General features: G+C 43.0%; 2 protein-coding genes across 3 annotated transcripts in view; both read right to left on the reverse strand.

Annotated features, from left to right (window-relative positions):
• Positions 1-22,077, reverse strand: part of LOC138662856 (oocyte zinc finger protein XlCOF22-like) — a 283,481-nt gene that overhangs the window by 94,367 nt on the left and 167,037 nt on the right. The window lies entirely within an intron of this gene.
• The window catches only part of LOC138662852 (oocyte zinc finger protein XlCOF6-like), a 46,457-nt gene continuing 40,193 nt past the window's right edge, over positions 15,814-22,077 (reverse strand). For both annotated transcript variants that reach the window (XM_069748831.1, XM_069748832.1), the window contains exon 7: positions 15,814-18,907. In XM_069748831.1, the coding sequence (XP_069604932.1) occupies positions 17,388-18,907 (1,520 nt within the window). In that variant the 3' untranslated portion in view covers positions 15,814-17,387. The remainder of the gene's footprint in view (positions 18,908-22,077) is intronic.

Consider the following 22,077-nt stretch of genomic DNA (forward strand, 5'->3'; position numbering starts at 1 on the left):
CTCAGCAGGCGAAAACTTCCTGGAAAAAAAAGCGCATGGTTTCATCACTGAGCAATCAGAACCTCTCTGCGACAAAACAGCCCCTGCTCCAATCTCAGAAGCATCAACCTCGACCTGGAACGGAAGAGAAACATCTGGTTGACACAACACAGGGGCAGAAGAAAAACGACGCTTCAACTCTTGAAAAGCTTCCATAGCAGCAGAAGACCAATTGACCAAATCAGCACCCTTCTTGGTCAAATCGGTCAATGGTTTGGCAATACTAGAAAAATTGCAGATGAAGCGACGATAAAAATTAGCAAAGCCCAGGAACTTTTGCAGACTTTTCAGAGATGTCGGCTGAGTCCAATCATGGATGGCTTGGACCTTAACAGGATCCATCTCGATAGTAGAAGGGGAAAAGATGAACCCCAAAAATGAAACCTTCTGCACACCAAAGAGACACTTTGATCCCTTCACAAACAAAGAATTAGCACGCAGGACCTGATAAACCGTTCTGACCTGCTTCACATGAGACTCCCAATCATCCGAGAAGATCAAAATGTCATCCAAGTACACAATCAGGAATTTATCCAGGTACTCTCGGAAGATGTCATGCATAAAGGACTGAAACACTGATGGAGCATTGGCAAGTCCGAATGGCATCACTAGATACTCAAAATGACCCTCGGGCGTATTAAATGCAGTTTTCCATTCATCGCCTCGCCTGATTCGCACCAGATTATACGCACCACGAAGATCTATCTTGGTGAACCAACTAGCCCCCTTAATCCGAGCAAACAAATCAGATAACAATGGCAAGGGGTACTGAAATTTAACAGTGATCTTATTAAGAAGGCGGTAATCTATACAAGGTCTCAGCGAACCATCCTTCTTGGCTACAAAATAGAACCCTGCTCCTAATGGCGACGATGACGGGCGAATATGCCCCTTCTCCAGGGATTCCTTCACATAACTGCGCATAGCGGTGTGCTCAGGCACGGATAAATTAAACAGTCGACCTTTTGGGAATTTACTACCAGGAATCAAATTGATAGCACAATCACAATCCCTATGCGGAGGTAGGGCATCGGACTTGGGCTCATCAAATACATCCCGGTAATCAGACAAGAACGCTGGAACCTCAGAAGGGGTGGATGACGAAATTGACAGAAATGGAACATCACCATGTACCCCCTGACAACCCCAGCTGGACACCGACATGGATTTCCAATCCAATACTGGATTATGGGCCTGTAGCCATGGCAACCCCAACACGACCACATCATGCAGATTATGCAACACCAGAAAGCGAATAACCTCCTGATGTGCAGGAGCCATGCACATGGTCAGCTGGGTCCAGTATTGAGGCTTATTCTTGGCCAAAGGCGTAGCATCAATTCCTCTCAATGGAATAGGACACTGCAAGGGCTCCAAGAAAAACCCACAACGCTTAGCATATTCCAAGTCCATCAAATTCAGGGCAGCGCCTGAATCCACAAACGCCATGACAGAATACGATGACAAAGAGCAGATCAAGGTAACGGACAGAAGAAATTTTGACTGTACTGTACCAATGGTGGCAGACCTAGCGAACCGCTTAGTGCGCTTAGGACAATCAAAGATAGCATGAGTGGAATCACCACAGTAGAAACACAGCCCATTCAGACGTCTGTGTTCTTGCCGTTCAACTCTGGTCATAGTCCTATCGCACTGCATAGACTTAGGTTTAATCTCAGGTAATACCGCCAAATGGTGCACAGATTTACGCTCACGCAAGCGTCGACCGATCTGAATGGCCAAAGACATAGACTCATTCAAACCAGCAGGCATAGGAAATCCCACCATGACATCCTTAAGGGCTTCAGAGAGACCCTTTCTGAATATAGCTGCCAGCGCAGATTCATTCCATTGAGTGAGAACGGACCACTTTCTAAATTTCTGACAATATACCTCTATCTCATCCTGAGCCTGACAAAGAGCCAGCAAATTTTTTTCTGCCTGATCCACTGAATTAGGCTCATCGTACAGCAATCCAAGCGCCAGGAAAAACGCATCGATATTACTTAATGCAGGATCTCCTGACGCAAGAGAAAATGCCCAGTCCTGAGGGTCGCCACGCAAAAAAGATATGACGATCCTAACCTGTTGAACTGGGTCACCAGAGGAGCGAGGTTTCAAAGCCAGAAATAGTTTACAATTATTTTTGAAACTCAGAAATTTAGTTCTATCTCCAAAAAACAAATCTGGAATAGGAATTCTCGGTTCTAACAAAGAATTCTGAACCACAAAATCTTGAATATTTTGAACTGTTGCCGTGAGTTGATCCACACATGAAGACAGACCTTTAATGTCCATTGCTACACCTGTGTCCTGAACCACCCAAATGTCTAGGGGAAAAAAAAGGCAAAACACAGTGCAAAGAAAAAAAATGGTCTCAGAACTTCTTTTTTCCCTCTATTGAGAATCATTAGCACTTTGGGCTTCCTGTACTGTTGTGATAGGCAATTCAGTATCACAATGGACATAGCGGTCAGAGCACACACAGTGATCTGACAATAACCCAAAATAATAGAATGAGCTCTGAGACGTGGGAACTCTGCAGACCGCAATCCCTAATCCTCTCCAAACAACACTAGAGGCAGCCGTGGATTGCGCCTAACTCTGCCTATGCAACTCGGCACAGCCTGAGAAACTAACTAGCCTGAAGATAGAAAATAAGCCTACCTTGCCTCAGAGAAATACCCCAAAGGAAAAGGCAGCCCCCCACATATAATGACTGTGAGTTAAGATGAAAAGACAAACGTAGGGATGAAATAGATTCAGCAAAGTGAGGCCCGACTTTCTTAACAGAGCGAGGATAGGAAAGATAACTTTGCGGTCTACACAAAACCCTAAAGAAAACCACGCAAAGGGGGCAAAAAGACCCTCCGTACCGAACTAACGGCACGGAGGTACACCCTTGCGTCCCAGAGCTTCCAGCAAAACAATTAGACAAGCTGGACAGAAAAAAACAGCAAACAAATAGCAAAGAAGAACTTAGCTATGCAGAGCAGCAGGCCACAGGAATGATCCAGGGAAAAACAAGTCCAACACTGGAACATTGACAGGAAGCATGGATCAAAGCATTAGGTGGAGTTAAGTAGAGAAGCACCTAACGACCTCACCAGATCACCTGAGGGAGGAAACTCAGAAGCCGCAGTACCACTTTCCTCCACAAACGGAAGCTCCCAGAGAGAATCAGCCGAAGTACCACTTGTGACCACAGGAGGGAGCTCTGCCACAGAATTCACAACAACCGTCACACTAAGCGACGCTGCAGCGATACCGACAACGATGTCGATCGCTTTAGCGTCGCTGTTTGGTCGCTGGAGAGCTGTCACACAGACAGCTCTCCAGCGACCAACGATGCCAAAGTCCCCGGGTAACCAGGGTAAACATCGCTTAGTAACCCGATGTTTAGCCTGGTTACCGTTGTAAATGTAAAAAAAAAAAAAAACACTACATACTTACATTCCCGGTGTCTGGTCACGTCCCTCGCCTTCAGCTTCCCGCACTGATTGAGCACCGACCGTAAAGTACGTCACCGCTGCACAGCATGCTTTACGGCCAGCCGGCGCTCACCAGTCAGTGCGGGAAACTGACGGCGGGGGACATGACCAGACACCAGGAATGTAAGTATGTAGTGTTTGTTTTTTTACATTTACAACGGTAACCTGGGTAAACATCGGGTTACTAAGCACGGCCCTGCGCTTAGTAACTCAATATTTACCCTGGTTACCAGTGAAGACATTGCTGGATCGGCGTCACACACGCCGATTCAGCGATGTCAGCGGGAGATCCAGCGACAAAATAAAGTGCTGGACTTTCCACAGCGACCAACGATCTCCCAGCAGGGGCCTGATCGTTGGTTGCTGTCACACAACGATTTCGTTGACGATATTGTTGCTACGTCACAAAAAGAAACGATATCGTAAACGATATCGTTCAGTGTGACAGTACCTTTATTAGAAGAATCTACATAGCCTCTTTTTTCCCAAACTGGCAAATAATCTGTCAGTGATCTAACAACATAGGCGCTATCACTGTAGATTACAATGGGACACTGATCATCAGCTTCGTTCAGCTGTAGTACCATTTTTACTGCTTCTAGCTCTGCCCTTTGAGCTGAGAAATGACTTGGTAATTTGTGTTTTACAACCTGTTCTCTTTTGGGATAAAAAATGGCATATCCTGGGGGGCGTGGCTTGAGCCTGAAGCATGAGGATGTAATTTCAGGAGCTCCAGAGACAATCATCCCAATCCGACTAAAAAGCGACATTAATCAAGCCATCCAGCCCCAAAAGTATGTGGGATTGATCCAAGACACAGTCTAGCCCCTTTTGGGATGTTTATTTTTCATTTCTGAGGACTTTGGAAGCTGAGGCCTACAAAGCTGATGCAACACTGAGGCCGGGACCTAGATTTCCCTAGCCGACCGGCTGCAGCAAAGCCACACCTCCTCACACACAGTGAGGCGCTTCCAGGACTAAGAAAACTTAAGCGGACTAACCGGGTCCCCTTGGTTCCGGGACCGCCGAGACCGAGGTGGGACAGCCGCTGCTACAACATCTCCCTCCCTCCCTCGCAGCACCCGGCGGCACCGAGCGGGAGATCAAAGGCCCCAAAGCCTGTGCTGCGGCCGAGCGCTGCAAAATCAGCAGCGACACAGAGCCTCTCAACCTGAGCTGTGGCTGGACACGGTGAAGAGGCAGAAAACCGGAGCCACCCATCGCAACAAGAAGCCCTGCCGGGCCCCTGTCTCACCGGAGTTCCCGCTTATGGCAGGAAACAACCGCTGCGGAGAGCGCCGCTTCCCTCCTCCACTTACAGTTAGGGCCAGAAATATTTGGACAGTGACACAAGTTTTGTTATTTTAGCTGTTTACAAACACATGTTCAGAAATACAATTATATATGTAATATGGGCTGAAAGTGCACACTCCCAGCTGCAATATGATAGTTTCCACATCCAAATCGGAGAAAGGGTTTAGGAATCATAGCTCTGTAATGCATAGCGTCCTCTTTTTCAAGGGACCAAAAGTAATTGGACAATGGACTCTAAGGGCTGCAATTAACTCTCAAGGCGTCTCCCTCATTAACCTGTAATCAATGAAGTAGTTAAAAGGTCAGGGGTGGATTCCAGGTGTGTGGTTTTGCATTTGGAAGCTGTTGCTGTGAGCAGACAACATGCGGTCAAAGGAACTCTCAATTGAGGTGAAGCAGAACATCCTGAGGCTGAAAAAAAATAAAAAATCCATCAGAGAGATAGCAGACATGCTTGGAGTAGCAAAATCAACAGTTGGGTACATTCTGAGAAAAAAGGAATTGACTGGTGAGCTTGGGAACTCAAAAAGGCCTGGGTGTCCACGGATGACAACAGTGGTGGATGATCGCCGCATACTTAATTTGGTGAAGAAGAACCCGTTCACAACATCAACTGAAGTCCAGAACACTCTCAGTGAAGTAGGTGTATCTGTCTCTAAGTCAACAGTAAAGAGAAGACTCCATGACAGTAAATACAAAGGGTTCACATCTAGATGCAAACCATTCATCAATACCAAAAATAGACAGGCCAGAGTTAAATTTGCAGAAAAACACCTCAAGAAGCCAGCTCAGTTCTGGAAAAGTATTCTATGGAGAGATGAGACAAAGATCAACCTGTACCAGAATGATGGGAAGAAAAAAGTTTGGAGAAGAAAGGCAACGGCACATGATCCAAGGCACACCACATCCTCTGTAAAACATGGTGGAGGCAACGTGATGGCATGGGCATGCATGGCTTTCAATGGCACTGGGTCACTTGTGTTTATTGATGACATAAGAGCAGACAAGAGTAGCCGGATGAATTCTGAAGTGTACCGGGATATACTTTCAGCCCAGATTCAGCCAAATGCTGCAAAGTTGATTGGACGGCGCTTCATAGTACAGATGGACAATGACCCCAAGCATACAGCCAAAGCTACCCAGGAGTTCATGAGTGCCAAAAAGTGGAACATTCTGCAATGGCCAAGTCAATCTCCAGATCTAAACCCAATTGAGCATGCATTTCACTTGCTCAAATCCAGACTTAAGACGGAAAGACCCACAAACAAGCAAGACCTGAAGGCTGCGGCTGTAAAGGCCTGGCAAAGCATTAAGAAGGAGGAAACCCAGCGTTTGGTGATGTCCATGGGTTCCAGACTTAAGGCAGTGATTGCCTCCAAAGGATTTGCAACAAAATATTGAAAATAAAAATATTTTGTTTGGGTTATGTTTATTTGTCCAATTACTTTTGACCTCCTAAAATGTGGAGTGTTTGTAAAAAAATGTGTACAATTCCTACATTTTCTATCAGATATTTTTGTTCAACCCTTCAAATTAAACGTTACAATCTGCACTTGAATTCTGTTGTAGAGGTTTCATTTCAAATCCAATGTGGTGGCATGCAGAGCCCAACTCGCGAAAATTGTGTCACTGTCCAAATATTTCTGGCCCTAACTGTACTGTGACAGGCAGCGCAACACAGACTCTTGCAGCCCGCGCGATCACCAGGCACAGCGAGGAGACCGAGCACCGGAGCTCCGACCGGAGCAAGAAGCAGGTGCGGCTGATAGCTCCATTTCCCCCTCCCTCCGCTGTGACTGATCCGGAGAACAACCTTACCGGAGGACATCCGACGCGGGAGAGCCTCGTCCAGGACTCAGACTGCGCCACACCGGAGGCACAGACATCACTGAAGCCCTCTGAACCGGAGGTAAGAGCCTCTCGTCCCGGTCCCAGCACTCGAATAACAAACTCTCCTTAGACAAGTGGCCGCAGCGTTGTGTCTGCAGTTACTGTTTACGACGCTCCAGCGCCCAACGACGCCCCGGCGATCTAATACGCTCCAACGCTCTACAACGCTCCTGCGTCTTATCTACAACGCATCAGCGAATCATTCACGACGCTCCAGCGGACCATTTACGACGCTTCAACGATTCATTTACAACGCACCAGCGCTCTATTCACGACGTTCCAGCGCTCTAAGACACTTTAGCGCTTTATCCATTACACCACCAATGTTCAACTAGAGGTCTTCCTCCCCTCTCTCTGCAGGCACATATATAAGTGCCATTGAGCCACATTATAACCGCTAGAAGGGCAGCAATAATGGCGGCTCCCACACCGGGTCATCCGGTACCAACTTGTTACTTCACAGCATCTGTAGCAGTGAATACACAATAACTGAGGCAGGATTGCCCATAAGTTCATTCCTACAATATAAGAAGAAACCTACTGGTGAAGTTAATCACTATGAGTTTCTCTAAAACAAAAGGAGGCTCCCAACCTCAACAATCACCAAAATCACAAAGCGTTGGTAAACAAAATAAACTCTACAGCAGCTATAAGCCACACAGGGACCAAGCAAACCCTATCAGTCCTCTCAAATCCAGATCACCCCCAAGAGACCTAAACCATCGTCCTGAAATTAAAAGGAAAACTAAATTGGATGAAAGTCCCCACCCATCAGATAAAATGGATTCATCCTTTTCTTCAAAAAGAAACATGCCGGGAGCAACGGGTGAAAAATATGAGGTCCTAAAAGATCTTAGTGAGTCAGAGGACTCCTCAAACGACTATAGCCCTAATAGGAGCCCGGAGAAACAAAGAGCCAGAAGAGAGAGCCCTGTAAGATTCCAATCTGCTATGAATCCGCAGAACCAAGACACCCAAGCTGATCTCATCGACAGGTTCAGCACAATGTTAGATAAAAAATTTCAAATACAAAAACAAGAAATTAATGAACAATTTGTGAAGTTCTGTGAGAAAGTCGACAAACAATTGGAAAGCCATGAAAAAAGGATTCAAAAATTAGAAAAAGGAGGTGCTGAATCATCAGTTGACTTAGAATATATCTCGGCAGAAGTCCACAAACTGAGATTAAAAATGGCAGACATCGAAGATAGGGGACGCCGGAACAATATAAAGATCAGAAGGCTTCCGGAGACAATAACACAGGAAGATCTTTCTAACCGTATCCAAGATATCTTCAAAACTGCAATTCCGGACTTGACTCCCTCTGACCTCATCATTGATAGGGCACACAGACTCCCTCGACCTCCTAGAATAGCACCGGACATCCCAAGGGATACCATCTTAAGAATCCACTTTTATCATACTAAGGAGAAAATTCTTAACTATCTGAGAATAAATAAATTCTTCCCTGAACCGTACAAGGACTTAAAAGTTTTCCCGGACTTGTCTAAAGATACGTTAGAAGGCCGAAAGGAGTTCAACAGAGTTACCTCGATCCTCAGGGAGGAAAAGATACCCTACAAGTGGGGCTTCCCCCTAAAACTATTGGTGAACTTTAGAGGACGGATCATCCCAATCCATTCCCCAGGAGATGGAATGGACTTTATTCATTCGATTAAAGAAACCTTCACCAAAGCCAAAGAATGAAAAAACTGTTTGTATCGCCACAATTGGGGATATGCTGGCTTTGATTATCAGCTATTTGGATGTTGTCTCTGTTTTCCTTTTACAGGAGCTCCTTGCTGAGAGGCGGTAGTACCTTTTCGGGTCTACCTGGGCATTTGTTTCATATTATTATACATTGTTAACTATTTTTGCTTTGCAGGTTACAAGTTAAATCGTTATATTCAGAACATCAAGACAGCTGTTACTGTTTATATTAACCTACTAATCTAAGCAACTTTACTACTGTTTATTTTTCAGTTATTTCACAGAAAAGATAATGGAGCTGAACGTAGTTTCATATAACGTCAGGGGCCTTAATAATCCGAGGAAAAGACACGCCCTCTGGAAAGAGCTGATCAGGTCCAAGGCTAACATCATATGCATTCAGGAATCCAAATTTCTTGAAGGTAATCATCCATACTTCTCCCACCACAAATTCCCTCATATCTTTGAGGCATGCAATACAAAGAAAATAGCAGGGGTACTTACAATAATAGATAGTTCCATCCCATTCGAAACAATAGAAGAATACAAAGATAATAAAGGTCGTTTTCACATCCTGACATGTAAAATTAATGACCAGGAATGTACAATAGCCAACATCTACGCACCGAATTCTGGTCAAATACCTTTTTTAAATAAGGTCATGAGGTTAATTGAGGAAGTCAGGAGAGGGTACTTGTTTCTGATGGGTGATTTTAATATTACCCCAGACAACAAATTGGATTCATCTTCAAAAAATAGGCCTATCGCGGATTGCCTTAATGCTTGGCTGGATAAGAATGAGGTATTTGACACCTTCAGGTGTCTAAATTCAAATTCCAGAGAGTACACCCACTTCTCAGATGTACACCAGACAGCCTCGCGAATTGACTTGATTCTTACCGACATTTATTCCTTGACCAGAATTAAAGAGGTTTCAATCGGGGATAGAACAATTTCTGATCATGCCCCAGTCACCGGTAAAACTATAATAGGCCCCCCTCTTCTAAATACTAAACTCTGGAGATGCAGTTCAAAAATCCTACACAATCCAGTAAGCAAAACAATAATACAAAAAGCCATAACTAACTACTTTGATGACAACAAACCTGAAATGACAACCCCCTGCAATAACTGGTGTGCCCATAAGGCAGTGATTAGAGGAGTGATTATGGGCTTAGCCTCAAAAGAGAAAAAAGAGTCCAGGAAAAAAATTCAAAACTTATCAAACAAAATCCGAGAAATGGAAAACAAATTACTTAAATTTACCACACCCCCCCAAAACTTTCAGACTGAATTATCTAAGCTGAGAACGGAACTTAGAGAGATACTATTCTCACCATATGATGCCATTGTGAAAATGTCGAACTACAAATATTACATATCCCATAACAGACCAACTAAATTTATGGCCAACAAAATTAAAAAGAAAAGAATTAACAATAGGATTAACAGAATCAACAAACTGGACGGGACGGGCAAAATTTCACACCCAAAAGAACGAGTTCGCAAAATTCTACTCAAAGCTCTATAACATCAATCCCAAACAAAACGACCCCATAGAGAAATTAGGAAAAATCAACAAAATCAAAGCATTTATGTCACAAATAAATCTTCCTACCCTAACATCAAACGAACTTACCTCCCTTAAAGCCCCAATTACCCCGGGTGAGATAGAAAGTGTAATCAAGGAATTCGGCCTTCATAAATCTCCTGGCCCTGATGGGTTCACAAACGCTTACTATAAGGCCTTCCCAGATGTTCTTTCACCACACTTGGCCGAGGTCTTTAACTATGTGTTCCAAGGAGGATCCTTTCCTCAGGAGATGCTGATGGCTACGGTGTCAGTTATTCCAAAATCCAAAGGTGATCCCGAGGCTATAGAAAATTTCAGACCTATTTCCTTGATTAACGTGGACTTAAAGATATACTCAAAAATTTTAGCAGACAGAATTAGCCTTATTCTTCCAAGACTGATACCCAATGATCAGATGGGATTTGTGAAAGGAAGGCAACCGGCAGATGCAACTAGAAGAATTATTGACATTATGAGCTGGGCTAGGAAAAACAAGATACCCTTAGCCTTACTGTCTCTTGACGCCGAAAAGGCCTTCGACAGGGTCGATTGGGACTTTCTGAGAGAGAGCTTAACTAAATTTGGGTTTGACGAAATTATGATATCATACATCATGGCCCTATACTCGAAGCCTAAGGCTAGTATCTGCTGCAATTGCCAAATCTCGGATCCCTTCTGTATCAATAATGGTACCAGACAGGGCTGCCCCCTCTCACCTATTCTATTTAACATAGCTATAGAACCCCTAGCTGAACTAATAAGATCCAACAACAAAATTACGGGCATCTCCACCCAAACTAGGCACCATAAAATTACACTTTTCGCGGATGATTTAATATTAACCTTGTCAAACCCAGAAACTTCTATCCCTGAGGTGTTACTAAATATTGAAAGATTCTCTACACTTTAAAATTTCAAAATAAATGAAATCAAGTCTAACATCCTACCCTTAGACCTAGACAAGGATCAAATCCAAACCATAAAAAACTCAACTATGTTGAACTGGTGTGATAAAGAATTTACATACTTAGGCATTTTGATAAACAAAACCATGAAAGGGACAATAAAATCAAATTTCAAACTTTTAAGCGAGATAATAAGCAAAGAGAACATCGCTCATAGAGATAACACTTTATCATGATGGGGTAGGACTCTTACAATGGGACTTTTCATCTTACCAAAACTCCTCTACATTCTTAGGTGTATTCCCCTTCCATTCTCAGACATCGGTATCACACATCTACAAGCACAGATCAAGGCATTCATTTGGAACTCAAAAAAACCAAGAACAGCCACTCAAACCCTATACAAAAGGAAAACCAATGGTGGGATCAATATCCCAAACCTGAAAGCACATTACCACACCCTTCTGATAAAGCAAAGTATTCACTGGCTCCAAAATACAGACCCTCCGGTATGGTTAGATTTAGAGATGGCAATAAACAACAACCGTCATCCAAAATCAATCATTCACAAAGCTCTTTTTAACAACCTCCCAGACTCTGTATCACACCCCCTTTTTCAGGCGGTGGCCAAAGCCTGGAATAAACTATCTTACCAGAAAAATGGCCTAAAACATTCAGATATTTTAAAAGACATTCCCATCTCCTTGGTATATTCTATAACCAATCAAACTCTCCCTAAGCTATGGGTAGACTCAAAAATTAAAAAAATAGGTGATATATATTCGGACCAGACATTTGTAAATTTTCAAACCCTAAAAAGCAAATTCGGCATACACACATCCTCCTTTTTGGAGTTTATGATTCTTAAAAAGAACATAGGATCTTTCTTGGAAGACAAACCAAAATTCTCAGAATCTTCAATCAAATTACTTAATAACATTGGTCATCGTATATTTTGGAGCCATAAATTTATTTATAATAACTTCAACTCAGACTTTAATTTATCCAAAAGCCCCCCAATGATTAAGTGGGAACAAGATTTAAAAGATACATACAAAATTGAGGATTGGGAGGAAGCTTTCACCACTTCCTATCAATCAACTCTTTCCATGTCTCTCCAAGAAACCCATTTTAAGGTGACCTCGCGGTGGTACTACACCCCAAGCAGGCTGGCACACATGGGATCAACAAACTCCTCCCAATGTTGGAGAGGATGCGGTCAAAAAGGAGACATGATGCACATATTCTGGAGCTGCCCAATAGTAAACCCTCTCTGGAAAAAACTTTCTAGAGAAGTCATCAGCAAACTTACCAATGCTCCCTTCACTTTACAACCTCAAAATGCTCTGCTGTCTATTGGACTTGATCAGCTCGACCATAACTTAAAATTAACTATAATTCATATATGTCTTGTGGTGAAGAATTATATTGCTTTTCATTGGAAGAGTCAACAGATACCATCATTAAAAGATATCATACTAAGAGTTTCTCAGCACAGATCCCATGAGTTTCATTTTTCAATAGCGAATAACCAGTGTCTAAAATTCATGAAAAAATGGTCCAGATGGGACGAAATATTCCCTACCCCGATTACTTGAAGTGTTAGTCAAGTTCAGGCTCCATTCATTAATCATAAAGTGATTACCTCGATTCCTGTTTTATGTGGTCCTAATTTATACTCTTGGTTTCATTTCAAGACGTTTATTAACATGCTTGTAAAAATCTGTATATAGTTCTTGTTATCATACTTGTCCTATGCAATATTACTGTATGATCATCATTATACCCCATTGTTAGGGGTTTGTCTCTCCCTACCTCCATACCCCTCCCCCTCCCCTCCTCCCCCTCCTGATTTATCCCTCCCGGTTAAAGTTTAAAATTTAATAAAATATTTTGAAAGCAAAAAATGGCATATCCTGAATAGTAGTGTCCATCTGCATAGAATCTGGAACCATCTACAAAAATTGGTTCATCTGTTGCCTCTGCCTTCCTTCTGAAAAGCGATGGACTAGGATCCTGAAAAGACTGTAAACAATCATGAGTTTCTCCTTCATATTGCATCAACGGAGGAAGAACATATTTGGTCTTATAATCTACCTCAATTTGTTTGGGAGACAATGACAATAACAAATAAGCAAATCTCTGATGTGACACACCTGGGATATTATTCTCAAAGAGAAGTGTTAGTGTAGAATGAGGAGTTTGCAAAGTGATTTTGTTGAACCCAACAATGTGTTCAGTTGCTTTGACTGCTAAGTACACCTCTACCAGGTGTCTTGCACATGTCTCAAACCCTCTTTCAACAGGTGAGAGAAGCTTAGAAAAGTAGCCCAAAATTCTCCACTCTTCTCCCTGCAACTGTAGCAGCATAGCAGACACAGAAGTCTCTGATGTGTGTACTTGCAAAGCAAATGGCGCGGACGTATCTACTGTGGACAAAGCAGGTGCAGTCTGTAAATTCATTTTCAATTGTTCAAATGAGGTGTGTTTGTTCATCATCCCAAGGACCAAAGTAATCACTATTTTCACCTTTTAAAAGATCATACAAAGGCCTGGCCTTGTCTGCAAAATTTTCAATGAAGTCCCTTGAAAAGTTTATAAGACCCAAGAAATGTCGCAATGCCTTGTGTGATGTTGGAATTGGTAGAGAAGCAATTGCCTCTATTCTTTCCTGCAGTAGCTGTCTTTTTCCTGGACTCAACAACACTCCCAAAAACCTGACCTCGGTCTGCATCAATTTGACCTTTTTAGTGTTCAATTTCAACAATGCATCATGCAGCAGCTCAAACAATTCTGTCAGAAGAGAAACATGTGACTCTTTATCCTCAGTAGACAACAGGATATCATCCACATACTGCAAAATACAATTAGGCCTCGAAAATCTAGATAATACCTTTGCAAACGTCTGATGGGAAACACTAGGTGACAAATGTGCTCCTTGAGGTAACCTGCAAAACAGATATTGTTCATCCAAGAAAGTAAATGCAAACTTGTACTGACAACTCTTTTCAAGAGGTATACTGAAAAAACATTACTGATCTCTAGTACAGAGAAGTATTTTGCCTTTTCATTCAACCTTGCCATCATGTCATGAGTATCTGCAACAATGGGTGCTACATTGGGAGTATGTTTGTTAAACATCCGCAAATCCAATATCATTCGATAAGAACCATCAGATTTAAGGACACACCACAAAGGATTGTTACTTACAGAATTAGCCTTTTGGATGACACCTTGATCTAACAATTCCTGTATTATCTTTGACATAGAATCAATTGATTCTGGAGGCAATTTATACTGACGCTGAGGATCTCGCCCTTCCACATTTACAACAACATCCTTCATTGTACCAACCTCATTCCTGAACTTAGCCCAAAGAGAAGGAAAAAGCAGTACAATTTCTGTCAATACCTCGTCACCACCAGTTTCAGGCCACAAATGATCTGTTGACACAACATCATTTAAGCAAATACTTCCAACATGGCTATAATCACCAGAGTCAATGACTTCACGTTTACAACCATTAGAATCTTTCCAGATAACTTGATTTCCTAGATCCACTACCCATCCGAAATTTCTGCATAAAATCTGTGCCAAGTATATTTTCAGAATCACGACAATACCAAATGTCAATTCCTGTTTTGATAGGTGTTTCCAACGTCACATTGGTAACTAAGGTTGCTTTAGTTCCACCTTGTCCACTAAAACCAACAATTGTACAAACTGGTGAATCTGGTTGTAGCTTAAAATCAAGATTTGTAACACTTAATTGGGCTCCTGTATCAATAAGAAATACAACCTTCTGTCCTGCTAGATTTACCTTGACAAATGGTCTTCCACAGTCATCCAATGTAACTCGAGTCCCAAATTCCAATGGATGGGGTGTAGGAATTGTCTGTGATTGTCAAAAAGATGGAGGAGATGGGAGAAGACCAGTGTCCTTTTTAAAAGCACTTGGAATTCGGTCCCTGGACTCAGTTTCCTTCATTGACATCGCTCTGATCTGTCTGATTAATGGTGCATACGGTGACTACGTTTGTCTGTTGTCAGTGTGAGTGCAGAAGAATGTAATGGCGGTGCGGAAGGTTTGGTGGATGATTTTGGCATGAGTCCATTTTCCCTTCTCAATTCTAAATATTTTTCTATCTACTGGCTAACACGGTACCAAGATATATATCTTTCCCGCATTATAAAAGGCATCCATCTTGTCATTGTAGTTTGGAATATCTTTTACAATTTTCATTAACTGATCGTGTATTTTCAATTTGTGCTGCTCTGTCATGTAATTTCTTCCATTGTAGTTCATCTGCCTGTAAATCTTCTACTGAAACATGTGGATTTTGTGTGTCAGGTACAAATGATGTGGCGGCATTGTCTTCATGTTTGTTTGATCTTGTAAGAACAGAAACCTTTTTTATCTTGGTGCAATTTGGACAATAATTCTGTTCGAGCATCGATTTGATCTTCCAATTTTTCATAATGTTCTGACAAATACAAAACAATTTGGACAATCAAAGTAATCCCCGTCAGACTCTTGTGTGTCACCTTGTGTGTCAGTATGACCAATCTCTTGTGTGATAGTACATGCTTTATATGTTTGTGTTTCAGTTTTCTCAAAGACTAAATTATTTTACACTCAGACCATGTACATGACATTTTGAAGCTTTCTCTGTAACTTTTTTTACTGAAAAACCTCTGATCAATCTTAAGATTCTCTGCTTCACATTGGCTATAAAAACTAGACCATAATTGTGAATCTGTATGGCTATGAACAAACTTAAACTCTATATTACTTTTCTTAGAATAATCATGAATGAAATCCATTTTCTCACCTGTGGAATATCTTTTCTTCTCCTGGATTGATCCAACCGTCAATGGATGGTCCTCTGTGTCTCTACTGAAATCCTCAGACCTCCATCATGGGACACATCCAGCTCTTTATGGTTGGAGACACGAATCCTCACTGTCTGTAGGCTCTGTCTGATCCTTGTGACGTGAAATAGCAGAATTCCTGCGCCTTGAACAACAGGTGTTTAGCAGAGCTCTCCACCTCCGTGTGCAAGGGAAAGGATTTCACAAAAATAGCACAAAAATCAGATTTGGCAGGGCTCGCCAAAATGTTAGAGAAAATAACAGTTTCTTACTTTTTTAAGTAGGAGCACAGTGAAGATAGAAAGGAAAGCAATATTGAATTGTGTGGATAAAACAAATCTTGTTTAATGTTCATTCAAAAAGTGATGACAAAAATGAAGAAAAGTAAGTTTATAGCACGTAGTAAGTATTAGATTATAGAAAACAAGCATTCATTGGTTCTTACATATGGTTTTGAAGTATGATGTGGTCTGGGTTGGAGATTCTTAAAGTATGAGAGATCTGTCTGAACAGGAGTTGGTGCATGTAGAAAAGCCGCGGAGACACCATCACGTGTTTCTCAACGCAAGCAATAAATAGCCAGGTCTTTCACCGGGAAGGAACAACCACGGGAAGGGCAGCATCCAAAAAGGAAAACCACCTATGCCAAAACATGGTATCCATCCACAGACAGCTGTTTTGGGGTATTTGCCCCTCATCAGTGTGGAGTAGGAAACTGGCTATTAGGAGCAGTGCCTAGTAAAAGGAACAGGAGTTAGGTCGGCTTATATACTATTTTGACCCATAGGCTTACATTGGATCTATTTTTCCTGTCTCATAACCACATATGGTGATCTGCTGCTATGTTCATAGCCTCTACCATATTAGAAGAACACTAGTAACTTGCGGAATATGAATATCAGTTTTTTGTACATTACCTCATTTTGTAATGCTTAAGCATATAGCCTGTGACCTTTAAGAACCATTTATTACCTCCAAATAGCCACAGTTCTGACAATAGCCCTATAGTTCTGACAAACAGAGAACAGATGTATCGGCCACAATCCTCAGAATAACTCAGTCCCTCACTACCCAGAGTATCTATTTGCTAGTTAGAACCTGCATATGTTAAGTAAACTATATTTTTTAATTATTATTGAAATACTAATATTTTACAGTGGCTTACCCTCTTTCTGGAGTGTGTCAATGACTACCTTCTAGACATCTGTCCAGTGAGCAGTCTTCCTCATGATTGTGGAGCCTACTGAAACAGACCAAGGGACCCTTTTAAAATGTTTAGGAAGCCATTCCAGGTGTTTTTATTCTAATTTACTGACATAATGACTTTTGGGTTTTCATTGGCTGTAGGATCTAGTCATCAACAGAAATAAACACTTGAGATATGTCACTCTGTAATGACTCTATATAATATAAGAGTTTCACTTTTTGCATTTAAGAACTGGAATAAATGAACTTTTTGATAATATTCTAACTTAGTGAGAAGAACTTGTATGTGACTATGTAAACACAATTAAGAACATAAAAAAGCTTCTCCCCTGTGTGAATTCTTTGGTGGCTAGAGAGAGATGGTCTCTTCACAAAACATTTTCCACATTATGAACATGAAAATGGCTTCACCCCTGTGTGTGTTCTTTGGTGGGTAACAAGATGTGTTTTCTGGTTAAAACATTTCACACATTCTGAACAGGAAAAAGGCATCTCCCCTGTGTGGGTTTTCTGGTGGCTATCAAGATTCGTCTTCCTGCTAAAACATTTCCCACATTCTGAACATGAAAAAGGCTTCTCCCCTCTGTGGGTTTTCTGGTGGCTAACAAGATTCGATTTGTGGTTAAAACATTTCCCGCATTCTGAACATGAAAAAGGCTTCTTCCCTGTGTGGGTTTTCTGGTGGCTAACAAGATTCGATTTGTGGGTAAAACATTTCCCACATTCTGAACATGAAAAAGGCTTCTTCCCTGTGTGGGTTTTCTGGTGGCTAACAAGATTCGATTTGTGGTTAAAACATTTCCCACATTCTGAGCAGGAAAAAGGCTTCTCCCCTGTATGGGTTTTCTGGTGGCTAACAAGATTCCCTTTTTGGTTAAAACATTTCCCACATTCTGAACATGAAAAAGGCTTCTCCCCTGTGTGGGTTTTCTGGTGGCTAACAAGATTCGCTTTGTGGTTAAAACATTTCCCACATTCTAAACAGGAAAAAGGCTTCTCCCCTGTGTGAGATCTATGATGTCTGATAAGAACATTTTTAACTGTAAAACATTTCCCACATTCTGAACAAGAAAAAGGCTTCTCTCCTGTGTGGGTTTTCTGGTGGCTAACAAGATGCGCTTTCCTGTTAAAACATTTCCCACATTCTGAACAAGAAAAAGGCTTCTCTCCTGTGTGAGACATATGATGTCTGATAAGAACTTTTTTATCTGTAAAACATTTCCCACATTCTGAACAAGAAAAAGGCTTCTCTCCTGTGTGGGTTTTCTGGTGGCTAACAAGATGCGCTTTCCTGTTAAAACATTTCCCACATTCTGAACAAGAAAAAGGCTTCTCTCCTGTGTGAGACATATGATGTCTGATAAGAACTTTTTTATCTGTAAAACATTTCCCACATTCTGAACAAGAAAAAGGCTTCTCTCCTGTGTGAGTTCTTTGGTGGGTAACAAGCTGCGCTTTCCGAATAAAACATTTTCCACATTCTGAACATGAAAATGGCTTCTTCTGTGTGTGAATTCTCTGGTGACTGACAAAATCTGATTTCTGGTTAAAACATCTCCCACACTTGGAACAAGAAATTCTATTGTCTGCTTTGTGAATGCTTTGTTGTTTGAGAAATGACTTTTCTAGGGGAAAACTATTTCCATATTCTGAAAATGAAAATGTCTTCATTGCTTTAGTTCGTTTTTTAATGCTTATTTTGAGATTTTGATTTTCCTTAGTAGTCGGTAATGAATCAGAAGACAGGATCTGTTCCACAGGATCAGATGACAGATCTTTGCTGTGAAGGGATGATGGTATATTTGGAGTAATGGCATTCACTTCAATTGTATCCTGTGGGATCTCAAGATTATCTGATTTAAACATTGAAGATGTCAGCTGTCCTGCTGATCTCCTGGTACAGTTATCTGCCAAGAATAAAACCAATTATTATTTTAGAATAAAATATCCTTGAATTCTATATTTTTGACCATTTCTACTTAAACGATCTGTAAAAATTGCAAGTTATGCAAAATTATTGAATTATTCCCCAAGACAATGACAGTTTACAGTTTACTAGACTGTGCTCAAAACCACATTAAGCATCGATGCTTTTGGCATTACTATAGTGAAAAGAAATCACTTATTGTATGGTATGTGTATCTCCTGGAGCACAATCTGGGCACTATGTGTTGGGTAATAACTTGGAATATTTGCAATTTTCACTTTCCAACATTTACTGCGCGTGCTGATGAAGTGACCGAGGGCAAGGTCGCCCATGTATATCTATGATCTGGCCCAGCAAAACTTCCACACTCAGATTCCATTTTAACAATCGTATCTTTACTGTTATACATTTTTCCTTAACACGGCGGAACACAATAATAGACAATACAAAATATGCCTATTCACTGAGATAACATGTAATAACAAACTGTCCCTCACTTTCCCTATCCACACGTTACCAGTTCCTTTGCTCCAAGAGGCTATCTTCCCACGTCGCAGGCCTGTCTGTCACTGCAGGGGGACGCTCCGGCCGAAGAGAAAACAACAAGGATTAAACAAAACGCCGTCTCTCAGGTCCAGACTGTAGTCCTTGGGGTTCAACAGGTAAGGGTGGAAGATTCGGCCTCTCAACAGAGGACCCGCTTACAGTTCATGGGCTCCAGGATCTGTGAGTTTGTCACCGTTGAGTGCTCCGCAGTGTGGGAGCTCGGAACAATCTGGATGTCAGCTTTCAAGAGAGAGAGGTCATCCAGTCAATCTTCTATATCGCCTCTACAGGAGGACGCCAGCACACACCGACCTCTCTCTGCACACACCAGTTTCCCGAGCTTCCTCTTTCCCTCCCCTTCCTGTTCACGACACCCCAGGGGAAAGTTTTGCCAATACAGTTTGTCCCTCTGTAATCACATTTGGCATAGGTATAACTTCTGGCCACACGGGGGCAGTGTCTGTCACAGATTCTATGTCAATGATAACAGAACAGTCACAGCCGGCCAGCTCACTACACGCCCCCCCGCTTAAAGGTTGGCAGTCCCTGTCAACGACTGTCTCCGGGGCGGCGATGGCTGTGGAGGCTGTAGGACCCGGCTGCGAAAAGGGCCACACATATTGGTCTCTGTAGGACTGTCCCGGGGGCACTCCTGCGGTGGTCCTCGTTGTCCGCCTAACGGGTGCTAACCTCTCTTCCCGATCAGTCACCCCACTCTCTGCCCCAGTCGGTAAGTCAGTCGAGGAGGTAAGGGGTTCAGACGCTTCAGTCAGGCGAGCAGGGGTAGGGATGTCTTCCACCTCTACATCCCCGGTATCGGTGTCTCCCACAGTATTAGTGATATCCATCTCTCTAGGTATCACAGGAGGGGAGTCAGGCTGAGAACGACAGGGGCGCAACATGTTGCGGTGCAGGGTGCGGAGGCTGCCGCTGTCTTCGCCTTGTACTTGGTAGACGGGGCCACCAGGGTACGGGTGTCCAATTATTCGATAGACTTCGGTCTCCCACTTGGGCCGGAGTTTTCCTTGCTGTTTCTTTATACGAACTAGTACCAGTTGACCCACACTCAGTAGGTCTTCTTGTACTGGAAGTGGATCAGCGTGGACCTGGTCCTGGATCTGCTGTTCCACCAGCCGGTAGACAGTTTCCATCCTTTGACGGTGTGCTTGTAGCCAGGAAGGATAGGTACCACAGGTGTCTTCATCAGGGTTAGACAGGTGTAGCTCATGGATGCCTTTGCCTGGTCGGCCAAAAAGGAGGGTGTAAGGCGTGTATCCGGTGACAGAATGGACTTGATTGTTATAGGCCCACAGCAGTTCTGGGAGGAATCGAGGCCAGTCGGGCTTTTTGTCTTCTGCTAAGGTTCGGATCAGTTGTAAGAGGGTCCGGTTGAAACGTTCACACGCGCCATTCCCTTGTGGATGATACGGGGTGGTCCTGGACTTCTTGATTCCATACATCTTCTGAAGTTCTTCAATGACTCGCCCTTCGAAGCACGCCCCCTGATCGGAGTGCAGCCGCTCCGGACACCCGTAAACCCGAACAAAGTGTTGACAGATGGCCTGTGCAGCTGACTCGGCAGTCGGATCTTTGGTAGCAACAGCGACGGCGAATTTCGTGAAGTGGTCCACCATCACCAGACAGTACTGGTAGCCACTATTCGCCGTTCCAATCAACAGATAGTCCACCATCAACAATTCGAGGGGCCTGGATGTGCTAATAGTCTGGACGGGTGCACGCTGCTCAGTAGACTTGTGGAGTTCACATGTACGACACCTTAGTCAGACGTTGTCAACCAGCTTACGGAGTCCTGGGCAAAAAATGAATTGCTGGGTCCACCGGAGGGTCTTGTCTATGCCGAAGTGGCCATTCCTTCTGTGGGCTTCAGCAACCATCTCATGGGCCAGCTGCTCCGGGACGACAATCTGCAAACATTCTTCCAGCATATGGGATAACAGGGCCCTGCGATACAAGACTCCATCCTTCACGATCAGCCGATCCCATTGGGCAAGTAGGGCGGAGGTCCTGGTTGATAGTCGGGCTCTTACTTCGGAGGGTGGTTTCTCTTGTGTCTTCACGTACTGTTTCAGTAAGACGTGTTCAGGGTCTCGATCTTGAAGCTTGGCCCATTCTTGTTGGGACAGGGGGACCCAACTATGGCTTCGATCCCGCCTACAGCATACTGGCGGCTATCTTCTATTTGTTTAGCTAGCCGGGCAAAGTCAGGCAATTCATCTTCCTCCAACTCTTCATCCCGGTTCCCCACTGGCGGGGATGATGTCACTCTGGAAAGGCTGTCAGCATTCTGATTCTCCGTCCCCGCTCTGTATTTAATTTTGTATTGGAATCTAGAGAGCCTTGCCATCCAGCGCTGTTCCATTGCCCCTAGTTTGGCATTTTCTAGGTGGGCAAGAGGATTGTTGTCTGTTACGACCAGCACCTCCACCCCTGTCAGGTAGCCAGCAAATTTCTGTCATAGCCCAGGTCAGGGCCAGGAGTTCCAGGCGGAAAGAGCTGTAGTTGACGGGGTTTTTTTCGGTGTCACGGAAGGATCTACTGGCATAGGCTATTACGCGTTCCTTGCTATCTTGGACTTGGGAGAGG

The sequence above is a fragment of the Ranitomeya imitator genome, chromosome 2 (assembly GCF_032444005.1).
Source record: "Ranitomeya imitator isolate aRanImi1 chromosome 2, aRanImi1.pri, whole genome shotgun sequence".
Lineage (NCBI taxonomy): Eukaryota > Metazoa > Chordata > Amphibia > Anura > Dendrobatidae > Ranitomeya > Ranitomeya imitator.